Genomic DNA, 13,551 nt, shown 5'->3' with positions numbered 1-13,551 from the left:
AAAAAATTTAAAAAAGTTTGCGCGCCCCTGCCTTACCTCACCAAATTGAATTGTAATTTTTGAAAATGCTTTCATTTGTGCCCCTTTAAAACAAGATTTATTTTTGTCTGCAATTTTATTTTTATTACGGTAATAAAACTTGACATCACAACTCCAAATATTGTCTGTTCTACTCACATAAGAGGAAATTAAACAAGCTATTGCTTGTTTCTAAACTTTTATTGACCTACAGATGCTTTTAGATGCTGGCCTTCAGGACCACTTTAGTCCTTAACTGTTCAACTGAACTAGATGAACTGCCGTGCAAAGATAACGGTTACACAACGCTGCACACAGATGGGGCAGTTACTTATTGTGCCTGTAATTTCTCTCCACACAGTCAGAATGGGCAGATACTGGATGTCCAAGCAGATTCTCCCAATATTAACATTCTGGCTGAATAGAAGTCACAGACCGGCATTCAGGTATTTGAAGACCGATATACTTACTTTGGTGACAGGTGCTTCAAGAAGTAACCCAGGACTTTCAAAGCTTGCACCCTTATTCCTTCACTCTTCGAAGCCAGCAGTTTATAAATAACCCTATTTAAACAGAAAAAGGTGTTGAAGTTTCAATACGTTGATAGCAGAACAAACAGCCTTTACATTTTATGTGCATATAATAAATAACAGAATAGCACCTCAGACCATTTCTTTGATCAAACGCAGGAATCATTGAAATTGGGTGCTCAGACATCAGTGCAACAAGCAGCTGAAGAACATCCATAAGGTTGTCATCCTGCAGGAAAACAAATACATACAATTAGCAGGCACTTTACACAGACAGACTATTTCAATAACAAGCTCAGTGAGCATGGAGGGGACACAAATATCACAGGGTTCAGCTCCACAGACCCCCTTGCTTCTCACCAACACAAAAGCTGTAAAAGATACAACAGACAACATTTGCTTAAAATCAGAAGATGCTCAAGTCAGTTTGTAGTGGATTATTTATTGGAATACATTTATAACGTCTTGTCTTAAGCACATGAATGAACCATTCATCCCAAGGGCAGTACAAAAGGACCCAGGGGCATCCCTTTAGGTTGGAGGAAAAGAGATTTCACCAGCAACAAAGGAAAGGGTTCTTTACAGGAAGGGCAGTTAAAATGTGGAATTCATTGCCCATGGAGACTGTGGTGGCAGATACAATCAATTTTGTTCAAAAAAAAAGGTTGGACATCTTTTTAGAAAGGAAAGGTATACAGGAATATACCAAATAAGTAAACATTTTCCCCTTATGAGTTATCATTGGATGATATGACACTGGGATTTTTTGTTTGCCTTCCTCTGGATCAATAAGTATAGATATAGGATAAAGTATCTGTTGTCTAATTAGCATAGGTTGAACTTGATGGACTTACATCTTTTTTCAACCTCATCTACTATGCAACATCACTTTGGTTTTTATATATATATATATATATATATATATATATATATATATATATATATATATATATATATATATATATATATATATATATATATATATATATATATATATATATATATATATATATATATAAAAAACAGTATATTTGTCTTCAGACTGGGAACAATTAATTTGCAATTAAAAGCAAAAAGTTTGTTCAGTAGATATGTAGATATAGCCCCCCTATATAGGGAAGGTCGATTTTTCAAGACACCTGTTAAATTTTTAACATTCTGTTCATTAGAGAACTTAATCTACCAAAAAACAAACAAAAAAAAAAAACACACTTGTTAGTCTATTAAGACATGACAAAATGTGACAAAATGTGACAAAACATTTCTTCAGGACAAATATCTAGAGCCGTCATTTTCAACTGTGGTTCCGCGAGCGTCCCTCTGAGGTTCTGCAGCCGACAGGGGGGGGGGGGAGAGAGAATACTGGGACAACTCTCCCAAGGGCCGGCAGCACCCCACATAGCAGTCACCAAGCGGCTCCCTAGCGCAGCAGCCCAGTCACGGCTATCCTTCCTCTCCCTGCTTCTGTCTGTGCTGGAAGTCGTGTTCAACTTCCGTCCCAAAGAGGAGGAGGTGTGTGGGTGAGAAGGTGGGGGAGAGAGGGAGAGGGAGAGAGGGAGGGGGTGGAGTGTGACGGATGAGGAGAGAGGTAGAGATCGACCGGGGACGTGGGGTGAAGAAAGCGTTGGAGTTCCCCAGAATTTCACAATCTAATTCTAGGGTTCCTTAACCAAAAAAAGTTCAAAGCTCTAGATCAGTGATTTTCAACAACTGTACATTACAGCAGTAGAAATAAATGTGAGGAACAGCTTTTCAGCAGTGACCTCTTGTGGTACTATGTTAGTTTTGCATGGAGGGTTTAGGGTGGTTTGGGGGTTTAAACAGTAAAATGTACCTCATGGATGGTCAGCAGATAATTCAGAATTGCCTGCAATTCATCTTCTTTCACTCCGCAATCCTAACAAAATATTTAAATGCAACAATTACTTGGCTAGAAAACAGTATATATCGAAATTATTCATTCAACGACAAAGTCACCACTTTCATGCTCATAATCACAACTCACAGTCACAGCATAGCACACAATTCTTTTAGAATTATGAAACACTGAAAAATAGTATATTTCTACTATGTACAGTACCAATGCTAGGATTTCCACATACATTTTTTTATGTAGTATAAGCAGCCATCCTCGGCATCTATGGGCTCAGTCTAAGAAACCTTACGTTAGTCAACACCCTTGAAATGCTCTTTATTAATGTTGCTATAGTAACTACATGTGAGACTAGCAATGAAGTAATCTGTATACACCTTTTCCAAAACATTGCGTTGGTGTCCTTTTTGGCAGGTTGCTATTACCAACAAGGCTTTAAACGGTGATTTTGTATTATTAATTATCATCATACTCAAGGTTAAAAGGCAGAACCCGAAAATGTGCATTTCTTGTTTTTGCATACATTATGAATAAATGCCCTGATTAGGGCTTTTACTTTGCAGTCACGAGTGTGAATCTTTCCTTTTTGCATATTGCTGGTTAACAACAACAAAGCATCGCTTGGATGGTAAATGCATCAGGCTGAATGGGATTGCATCTTATAGACTTTACCTCACTTGCCTGGGCGCTGCAAAGGTGCAAAGTGATACGACTGACCTAATCTGCCTGCTACCAAAAAAGCATACCCTCCAGAGAAGTGAAATAAAAAACAGGCACAAGATCCCTCATAGTCCTGTATATCTGATACAGAAGCATAACAAGTCATCTTACCTTCATCACCAACTGTTTGATAAATATCAAGAGAAATGCTCGGAGAGACAGTATTTCTTTTGGATTGGGTCGTGGTCCATCTTGGGTTACAAACAAGAAAGCACTCATGAATACAGACATGTTCATAAAACATATACCTTCTCATTCAAAAACGCAAGACCTTTTTGTGCAAATCATTCAATTTCACAAGTTAATATATTTCTATCTTGGTAATGCTGGATTTTAACACTCCCTGCTAATGGTGATGAAGTGCCTCTGTGAGTAAAGGCACTGACTCTAAAAACAATGACATTGACTTAAGCCTGGGAGCCGGGCTAAAATTCAGATGTCAACATCTTGTAACCATTGGCAAGTCTCCATGAGCCTCTGGCACCAAAATTAAATTACAACAGTGATAGACCGCTCACCTAGTAATACGATGCTGAGATGACTAGGTGCATAGGGAAAACAATACTCGTATACAGAAGAGAGTGACCACCAACGGTCACTAAGGCCCTATAATAATATAATATACTTTATAGGGCCTTAATGACCATTGGTGGTCACTCTCTTCTGTATACCAAAATTAGATTGTAAGAGCTTTGCGGCAGGTACTTCTTGTTCTTGCAAAACTCAAGAACACGGTCAGCACTATACAAGAAAACAACGTCACCTACAATGTGTTGGACCACAGATCTGTTGAAATGCAACTCAAAGGAAATGTAAAATTACACAAGATCATTGTTCAGTGCATCTTAACACTGAAGCACACCAGCCAGGACATGTTTTAGGAATAGCCAAATTACCAAGCACATGTTTGCACATGTGAGTAATTAATTGATTATTCTTAAAATCTGGTTTTAGCGAGGTGCCCTCTGACAAACACTGCAATAACTAGAGAGAAGAAAAAGAAAACCCATCTAGCTGTGGGTTAGATCCTTATTTTCTAATAAAACAAAAGGAAACGTCACGTCATAAATTGAGCCACTGGCCAACAATCTTATTCTTGTATTAAATAGGCAACACATTTACACTGTTGCATTAAAATACTTTACAGCAGAACTAATTTAGGAAAACATAACTACGATGGCAAGATTAATGCAAGTCCAAAGTAAAGAAACATACCCAAGCCCTTTGGTATGATCCCACTGCGATCCTGAGGGTTAACCGTCCAATAGTAATACTTCAAGGTGTGCATCACCAGGAGAACGGTCCCGATTCTCCGCACTGCATTGTATATGTTAACCGTGCTGATGAAGTCCGTAGACATGTATGTGTACAATGCCAACTGAACCTACAGCAGATAGAAGTGATACATAACATTTATACACAACACATTAATGTACTGAATATTGCACGCAAAAGAATTTGAAGTAATTAAGTCAGCTATATGTACAGAGATCACTCAAAGATGGTATTTTTTTCCCCATTTGGGCAAAAGTTTAAATATCTTTCAAGAAGTTACTGCCAATACAGGCAAATGTGTAAATGTTTTCTTTATTTTCCATATTTATTTCCAGTCACACACTATTTCATTGCTACATTATGACACCATTAAAAATAGTAGGAAAAGTGTTGGTATCATGTATTGTTTTATGGGTTAGGCCTTTTAGGTGACCATACCATTTTTCTCATTTACAACAGAATTCAAAGTTTCCATCAAAATCCTACCACTTTGTAAATAAACAGAAGCATGCCAATGATCAGAGAGAATACTCCATGTATGAGAAAACTCACGTTGCCCAGTACCAAATTAAAAATGGTGCACTATTGAATATGCATTAACTAGTTTAAGAATACAGTACATTGCCCCTGTAGTGGTTTGCTAAATGAAAACATTTTTAGAATGATTCTGTAATTTCAGCGGTATCATTGCTCTGGTAGGTTCCAAACAGCAAGTTTTTTGTACTTTACATACCCTGGCCGGTGTATGAATCCATATGGCTGGATTCAGTAGAATGTGGTCGCACAACTGCTTGAGCAAGGGCACCCCATTGTGCAAAGTACTCAGGTATTTTGCGAAGGCCAGGCCAAGTTCTAGGACTGTTCTAGTGACGTGAGCTTTGGAAGACTAGAAAAAGAAAGATCAGTTTTAATTTTGTCAGCTTTATATACCATGATACAATGCCACAGGAAAGAAAAACTAGAGACAAAACCATATACATTTCATTTTTACCACATTATTTTATAAAATATTTTACCAGGAAGTAATACATTGAGAGTTACCCCTCGTTTTCAATTATGTTCTGGGCACAGAGTTAAGACAAATAATACATGGTTACAAATACACTGATTTAGAAATAAATTAAATAAGGAAAGATTGATCAGAATTCTTCGTTCCGCAAAAGGCAAAGTGGTCTCCTGCAGCATCAAAACCAAGCACAGTAGCCGATTAATAGGCTCTAAATACAGACTGGAAATGGAAATTTTGTATTGTCTTTTCCCAAAGTTTTACAAAGGTGTCACCATTAAATTTACTGGTAAATGGTTCTTTCCTCATTTCATGCTAAATTTTAATAAAAATAAATAAATGTGTGACATTTAAAGGATTTCTTGGTCTTCTGATGCATCAAATAAGGACCGTGCCAGGGATGCACAGATCGCTTTGTAAACAGTTGAACTTTACATATAAGCAATTAGTGCAGCAGTCATTAGTCGTAGATAAAAGGCAACAGTGAAGAACTTACAGTATATAGCAAAGGCAAATCACAAACCAAAAGTACATCACTATGCAGTCTTCAAGCTTACCTTCTCAAGACTATACCCTATTACAAGGAAGCCCTTTGAAGAAAGCATCTGTTCTTGCATAGCGAGTGAGTTTTTAAGCAACTCCAAAATGAAGGCAAAGAGAGTGGAACTGGATGGGGGGGGGGGGGGGGAAAGAAGAGACTTTATTAGAAATGGTGTCAAAAATATTGTTAAATGTATTTACTTCCAAGTGAGAAATGTTGCTATTAAATGCAAAGCACATGAAGAGTCTTATGAGAGCCTGCAAAGTAGTGCCCAGTGCTGGAGAAGAGATCAGCCTCTTTGAAATCAACCATCTCCGGTAAAGAGAAGCGACTTTACAACATATTGATTAAGGGCTTCAGTTGATTTACTGTACCTCTCACTCCAAGTACGTTTTAACATTGTATGTAGACAAATGGAAAGTTGCTGTTTCCTTTTAGTTCCTTTATACCAGTACAATGGTATTTTTATCTTGGCATATGTGGAACAGAGAGAAATAGCCATTTTTTAAAAAATTAAGTTTGCATTTTTCAATGACAAATATTCCAGTGCTGCATTGGCCCCCATTACATTACATCTCAGCAAGAACAATTGGAACAGACAATTCCTTTACAACCATTTTAACAATGTCCACTTAACTGACATAATGGTAAGAGGCACTCATGGTAGAAGACTCTTCATACACATAGAAATACAAAATCTACATTACGTTTCTTTGCTTTAAATCTATATACAGCTCAACCCCCTTATAACGCTGTGCTTGGGGTCCAAAGAATCACATCGTGCTATAAGCGGATCGTGTTAGAAATAATGTACAATTGTATGCATTGTACAATAAAGTATTTAAGATGCCAATAATCCTGTTGTAAAGTATTCATAAATACAAAAATTGGGAGTCGCGCTTGCATCGTGTTATAAGCGGAATCGCGTTGTAACGGGTTTGAGCTGTACTTCCCAAAGGCTCATTTTGTTTGGTGACCAGAGATCATTCTATAAAATGTATCCTAATTCACCTACACAAGTGAAGAGACATGATTTTGCCTTATTTTCAACATATTCCTTCGCTTTATGCAGATACTGTATTTTTTTTTATCATGGATTTCAAATATTTTCTAAAAATGGTGGAAGAATAATGCACCAGATCATTACGGTGTTGCACACTTTAATTTGCCGATTAAACAACGTTTTGCTAAAATATTTTGAATTTTTGAACTCTCAGCAGTTAATTCCAAATCATTCTAGCTTAAGTGTTAAACCCCTTCAATGTGGTATAGGAAAAACACTACTTTTCTCGTGTTAAGCGAACAGACCATTCATTACTACATGCAGAGATCGTTACGATGAGACGAAAACTGTACAACTAATAAAATCCAACTTTTATAAGCAACACTGAAACTTGTCAAATAAGTTAGAAAAACATGTGCCAGGCTACCATTGCTGCAGAATAGCGGTATCAGTGACCATTTATCCGCTGTAGTGCATGACCACAAAAAAAAAATGGAATAATGCATATGAATTAAATCACCTGTTGTAATTTTATCTAATTATGAAAAATATTACTTTGACTCGGTGTTCGAAAAAACACAAAACTCATTAGATATATATACAAACATTGAAGATCTCAAGCAATGATGCACTCAAGTCTTTTTACATTTAAATCCATCAAATCTGTTTTTTGCACAACCATAACAAAATCTCATTATATAAAGGCACCAAATCGTGAATTTGTTTTTAAGTATTGTCCAAATGATCAGGCATCAGGTTATACATACACATGCAGGATTTTAAAAGATTCTTTTATTTCTTTTAACATAGATCAGTGTAGTATATTTCCATACAGCTTCCATATTGTCTATGTTATGGTACAGGTAAGCCAATAGGGATGGAAGGAACAACAAACAGTACGCGTCTTAATACGAAGAAAAGAAAAAGGTATTTGTGTGCTCACTTACCAGACAGAAGTGTCTACTTGATCAGACCCATATTGCTTATAGTCCAGCTGAGCAAATAGAGGAAATAGCACTTGCACTCCCCCGATTGAATGCATTGCACTTTGAATAGAGTGCGTTAAAACAGCTTTTACATCCTAGTAAAACACAAAAAAGATTAATATACCCACTACTATTGAAAAGAATGTAAGTTTAAGGTCCAGAATTAAAATGTGTTCCTTCTGTTGTCCCATTTCCTATTAAGTCATGTGTCAGGGAAGCGCATATTGCATATACTACAGCAAATGTGATTACATTAGGATTTAAGCAAGATCGAAAATAACCTGGCAACAAGGAGGCTGAAAAACAGAGGCCCTCCTATTTTCAGGAATCAGGGTATTTTTGCTTATTAAAATACTACATGAACCACCCCCCTGCGGTGCGAAATAACCTTTGGAGCTAGTTTTAGTCCCACCCAACTTCCTTAAATATTGCCGTCTGCCACTAAACAGCTTCCTCTGCCATTGCTGGGATTTCCCCAACCTATAATTACAAAGCCATGAGTCACAGCAAATAACTTCTCCTCATCCACGGCAACAGAAATCAAAATTATACTCCATCTGTATTTTTAACCAGTTTAGTGTATCAATGACAATAGGGCAAACGGACTGTTCCATATTAAAGCCATTTATAAAAGCACCTATCTACTGGAGTAAAGAATAGAAAGTATTGTTTGTCCAAGTCTGACTTCTAATGCGATTCTAACCTGACCAACCAACTGTACCTGGAGCATAAGGGCATGTGGAGAGTGAATAAAGATGGATGGGTTATCTTTGGGAGAGGATTCCAGACAGAGCTGTGCATCTGTCGCTCTTGGGTTGTATGTGAATGCAATGGAACTGGACAGTTTGCCATCATACAGTAGCAGCTTGTGGTGTTCTGCAAGAAAGAGGTCACTTTCTGCCTTGAATTTAAATATTCCCTGCAAACAAAGAAAAACAAAATTAGGTCATTTCGAGCCGAACAAAAGTGCACTTCTAAAAGAATCGACCACATTACTGTTCTTGCTGTGTATCCAACATCATTCAGCAAATTGTCTGCCAATTTTCCAATGAGGTACGGTCATGAAATGGAAGATAATTTCAAACGAGGAAGGCTGACACAGCAGGACATGAAATGCTTTATGACACAGATTCACAAGAAAAGCCAAGGAAAATCCCATGTATCCACAGACATCTCTGCCTCTGATAAAAGTATGAGATTAACCTCTTACACTCGACACAAATGAGGATTTTTCCTTTTTTTAACCAATGCGTTAAAGTTTCTCCAGCTCGTTATACTAATTAAATAGAGCTCTTCCATAATACAAGGATTTCCAAAACAGCATTTTGAAAAGAATCACATCCTACAGATTAATATATTATTTTGTTAAATGCAAATATGGCAATAAGTTTACATGCCATTGCAAACAATATTTTGAGAACTGTAAACCACTGTATAAAACATTATAGGAGATTTTAAATATTTATTATATGTCTGGACGTATAAACAGCAATACCTTGTATCCTGGGCCTAGCTGGTAAATGGCAAAAATCTGAGCGGCGTTAAGTGCTTCACTGAAAAGGTATACCGCAGTCATCTGCCCACAAAACACTCGATTGGCATCAGCTGTCTCGGAGGAGCCCAGGAAACACTTGTCAAAAGTCTGGAGATGTAGAGATTGGATTTTCATTTGAATGCAAGATGAAGATTTTTCAACAGTTATTATATAACAGGAATTAGAGCTGCTAGCAAGAACTGTTGCCCAAACTCAAACAGAAACCCTTCAAAAGATATCTATGTCATTTACATTAACTAGGATGCTGGAAACATTTTGCAAGCTAATAATTCAAATACATCAAATGTTTATTTTGCTTCAGCACTCTAAACATAGGAGTTCAGATTCATTATAACGCAAAACCATTTTTAGAACACCAAAAAGGCAGAGAAGCTTTGCAGGCGTGCGTGCTCAAAAGTATGTAATTCTCAAAAAAGGAGATTCTGTAGCTGTTCAGAGCTCCTTTGAGTCAAACTATAGGTTTAAATCTTGTTGTCCATTTTACTACCTATTGGCATGTTATTTCAAAGTACGCTGGAATTACATACTGGTACAAGAAAAGCTTTTGTAGAACACAAATGACTCACATCACTTGTATTGACAAGCCAGGTTATCTCTCCGTATGATGCCAGTTCGCCATTTACATAACATCGCAGCTCACTGTTCTTCCATCGATTGTAAATGTGCACAATTGATACCATATACCACTGAGATAAAACAAAGACAAAGGGGGGAGGGAGTAAGACACGTTATTTATATCAAAAGGCATTTTTGGACAGATAACCAACAACCAGTCCTAAACGCAATGAAGAACACAATTTATATGCATAGAATATTTGGGGAAATGAGAGGTTCACAGGTAATTCCTGTCTAAAAGTATCGACCTGTCCTATCAGTTCTGCAGTGATGAACATTGTCTATTGCAATCTTGTGCCGTTCCATGGAATCAAAAGCAGAGATTAAAAATAAATCTCAGACCAGTTCCTCCAATATCACAACCATCAAATAAAAAAAGATGGCCAACGCCTTAGAGGCATACAAATCGCAATCTTTTTCATTTAGATGTGCATGTTGTATAGCACACAAGTATAAATATGTCTGCCTTTTAGAGAAAGAAGAACGCAAAAGTATATTTTGTATAATTATGCAGAGCAGCATGCCCCTTTTAATAGGCTGATCCTTGGTCAAAGCTGCAAACAACTTTAATAAAAGCAGTACTGTCAAGTCTTGGTACTTCCTATAAAAACATCCATTACAGAAAAATGTAACTGCTCCACTTGATTTTGAGCCCCCATTAGAGTTCGGCATTATATTGGTAATATATGAATATCGCAATAACAAAAAAAATGGCATTGAATTTTGAATTCAGCCAGCCATGGGAGTCACTGACATAATGGAGACTGCTTTAAAATTGGTGCTTCTATATCAATCTGCCAGTGGGATTTGCAACACGCTTCTTCCCAACCTTCCTCCTTTATAGCCACAATGACACAACCTTACTGAATTGCAGCTGGAAAGGAGTATGTTCTATACATTCGTAACATGGCTTTACATGCTGCAGCTTCACAGAATTCAGTGCTTCCAATTGAATGTGAGAAGCACTCCTTCCCATCTCCAAAAACAGCAGTGCCCTCTTTCTTTGGAGGAACACTACTCTGCTTTTGTGTTTCGTTATGGTCTCGTGCTGAAAAGATACGTATCGTGATAAAGATCAGTATTGTGTTAACTCTTTGTAATGTTATTGTGGGAAATGTTTGCCATTGCCCAGCCCCATCCTGCATAGCTTTTCTACTCTAATATTATGCTGGTCAACAGGGAAAAAGCAAAGAGAAGAGGAAAGGACATTTCTGCAAAACAAGGTTTCAAAAATATGCCTCAAATCAAATAAAAATTATGCAATAAATAAAAAAAAATGAAAAGAACTCATGGATTCTTACAATAATAATCTGCTTTTATCAATAATTAAATCTAAGAGTAGGTGCACTTTGAGGTAGAAAGGGTATGGTACGGCATGAAGTTGCTAGAACAGATGCTTACATTTACAACAGAAAATATAAAAAAAAGACTACCCAGTAGCATTTCAAACAAACATAATTCGATATAAAAGCATTCAACCGTATACTTCACACACCTTGTGTGGCTTGAAATCATATTTCACGCAATGCTGGAAACCTTTTCCTTTAGACTTTATGGATGTGACAATTAAACAGCCGCCAACAAAATGAGCAGAATAGCCAAGTCCTTTGTTTGTTCTGAAACTAAGGGGGGGAGGAAAGATAAGAACACATTTATGGTCAAAGTGCTAATTTAAGGGATATAGAACATTGTCACGGTCAGAAAAACAAGACATGATATTTTCATTGACTACTGTATAGCATATCAAGATCACAACACAGTCAGTACACCCATGGCATACACTATTCTAATTAAATACTATTTTTGAAAGACAACTTGAAAATGTAAATACTAGTGTTACAGTAGGAAACTTACCAATATAAATAAGGTTTAGCCTTGTCCACATTCATGTTGTTTATTGGATCCATCCTTAACCAAGTGTGAAAAGTGAACCCGTTCTGATATGGCCATTTGGCTATTGGAGGTAAGGCAATGGCCTATAAAAACAAGTCAAATTATATAATATTCTTTTTCTACAAAATCACTGGGGACACATTTCTACAGAAAATATATTTCTTTAATCATTGTTGCAGTTTAGAACTGATCTTTCAGGAGGGGGTAATTCTATATCCACAAAAATGGCAGCTGTTTTCAGCTGCAATTTCTATTAAAGTCTATGGGGATTTTCAGGCCAAAACAGCAAGATCACCCCTTCCGTGGATATAGAATAAAGCCCTTAATCCTCCACAAATGCTTACCTCACCAATAGAGTACACAATATTTTTCATCACTGCACCTCCGAACTCAGACACAAAACTTTTATGCCTCCAACTTGATTTGAGTGGAAGTCATCTGCTCAAATTCTAAAATGATGAGAATAACTACTACTGAAGAAAAAAAAATTCTTGCGAATGATCGACTCATTGTGGTGGCAGCTGCGTGGAGAAGCATGACAAAGTTTCCCACAACTGCACAGTGTTTTGCTATACGCTTTTTGCCCTATGTGCGGTCCCAGGTTTTTCCCCCATTTGTCAATTAATCACGGATGAGACAATAAAAAGGTTCAAAAGCCCACATGCTACCATTTTCCTATCATAACACAAAAATGTCAAACGCTAAAACATAAAACTTTTCACTCCTATCCACTAGTAAAATCTACATATATCTTTTTGTTGTTTTTTTTCAATGCCTTCCAGTCTAACAAAGTGTAATATGCATTGATGTTCTATGGAGTAAAACTTTTGAACAGGCAGCAGGGTACGAATTGCATTTAATTGACATATCTACAAAAGGTGGAAAATGCCTGTTATTTTACATAAGGGGCCCTTGGCACCTCACACTAGGATAGGATAACAATGACCAGCAGATCTATTCATGCTCCATCCGATCAGTGCTTTTGAATGGTCTGCACTTGTGATTTTATCCAGGCGAGCATGCTCGAAGAAAAATAAATTGTCAGCATCACTTATGGAACCTTTGTTAAAGGTCATTCGCGCTGTTGCAAGTTTGACGGAAAGTGGCAAAAACTTGTGTTTGCCCATCAGGCAAAACCTGAGAAATCTCTGGTGACAACTCAATCGGAATGTTTAGTTACACATCTTAAAGGTCCATCAAAGTTATAGAGTCTCTGACCAAAGAAATTTACTATAGATCTAAATTATGCCATCTTCAATGGCCTTGTCCTCAGCCATCTATTTACATATTTAAACTCCAGGAGTGTCTGAATTTCCCTTGACAACTTGGGTATTACAAAAAGTTGAGTATATTCCCTTCTCCATTTGCGACTCTGGTACTCGGGTTATAATTTGTGTATGGAGTCCCATAATGCGTGTGCCTTGACTGGATCCTTTGGCAATTTGGATACTGTAAGAATCTTTTACTGGAACCTTCCTGATCTCCACGGCAAAGACCCTCTCTAGCATTTGGCAAACTCGTGAAACAGGTCATCTG

The 13,551-nt window shown here is 37.2% G+C and overlaps 1 protein-coding gene across 1 annotated transcript in view; it reads right to left on the bottom strand.

Moving 5' to 3' along the window:
• The window catches only part of LRBA (LPS responsive beige-like anchor protein), a 608,431-nt gene that overhangs the window by 525,465 nt on the left and 69,415 nt on the right, over positions 1–13,551 (bottom strand). Inside the window, exons 5-17 of the mRNA XM_075613691.1 lie at positions 11,977–12,098; positions 11,618–11,744; positions 10,074–10,193; positions 9,448–9,594; positions 8,674–8,871; positions 7,914–8,047; positions 5,980–6,088; positions 5,150–5,302; positions 4,357–4,525; positions 3,253–3,332; positions 2,383–2,445; positions 680–777; positions 489–581 (exon numbers count right to left, since the gene is read on the bottom strand). Of these exons, the coding sequence (XP_075469806.1) occupies positions 489–581; positions 680–777; positions 2,383–2,445; positions 3,253–3,332; positions 4,357–4,525; positions 5,150–5,302; positions 5,980–6,088; positions 7,914–8,047; positions 8,674–8,871; positions 9,448–9,594; positions 10,074–10,193; positions 11,618–11,744; positions 11,977–12,098 (1,613 nt within the window). The remainder of the gene's footprint in view (positions 1–488; positions 582–679; positions 778–2,382; positions 2,446–3,252; positions 3,333–4,356; positions 4,526–5,149; positions 5,303–5,979; positions 6,089–7,913; positions 8,048–8,673; positions 8,872–9,447; positions 9,595–10,073; positions 10,194–11,617; positions 11,745–11,976; positions 12,099–13,551) is intronic.

The sequence above is a fragment of the Ascaphus truei genome, chromosome 1, assembly GCF_040206685.1.
Source record: "Ascaphus truei isolate aAscTru1 chromosome 1, aAscTru1.hap1, whole genome shotgun sequence".
In the NCBI taxonomy this organism is placed as follows: domain Eukaryota; kingdom Metazoa; phylum Chordata; class Amphibia; order Anura; family Ascaphidae; genus Ascaphus; species Ascaphus truei.
This window is presented reverse-complemented; position numbering and strand designations above follow the sequence as displayed.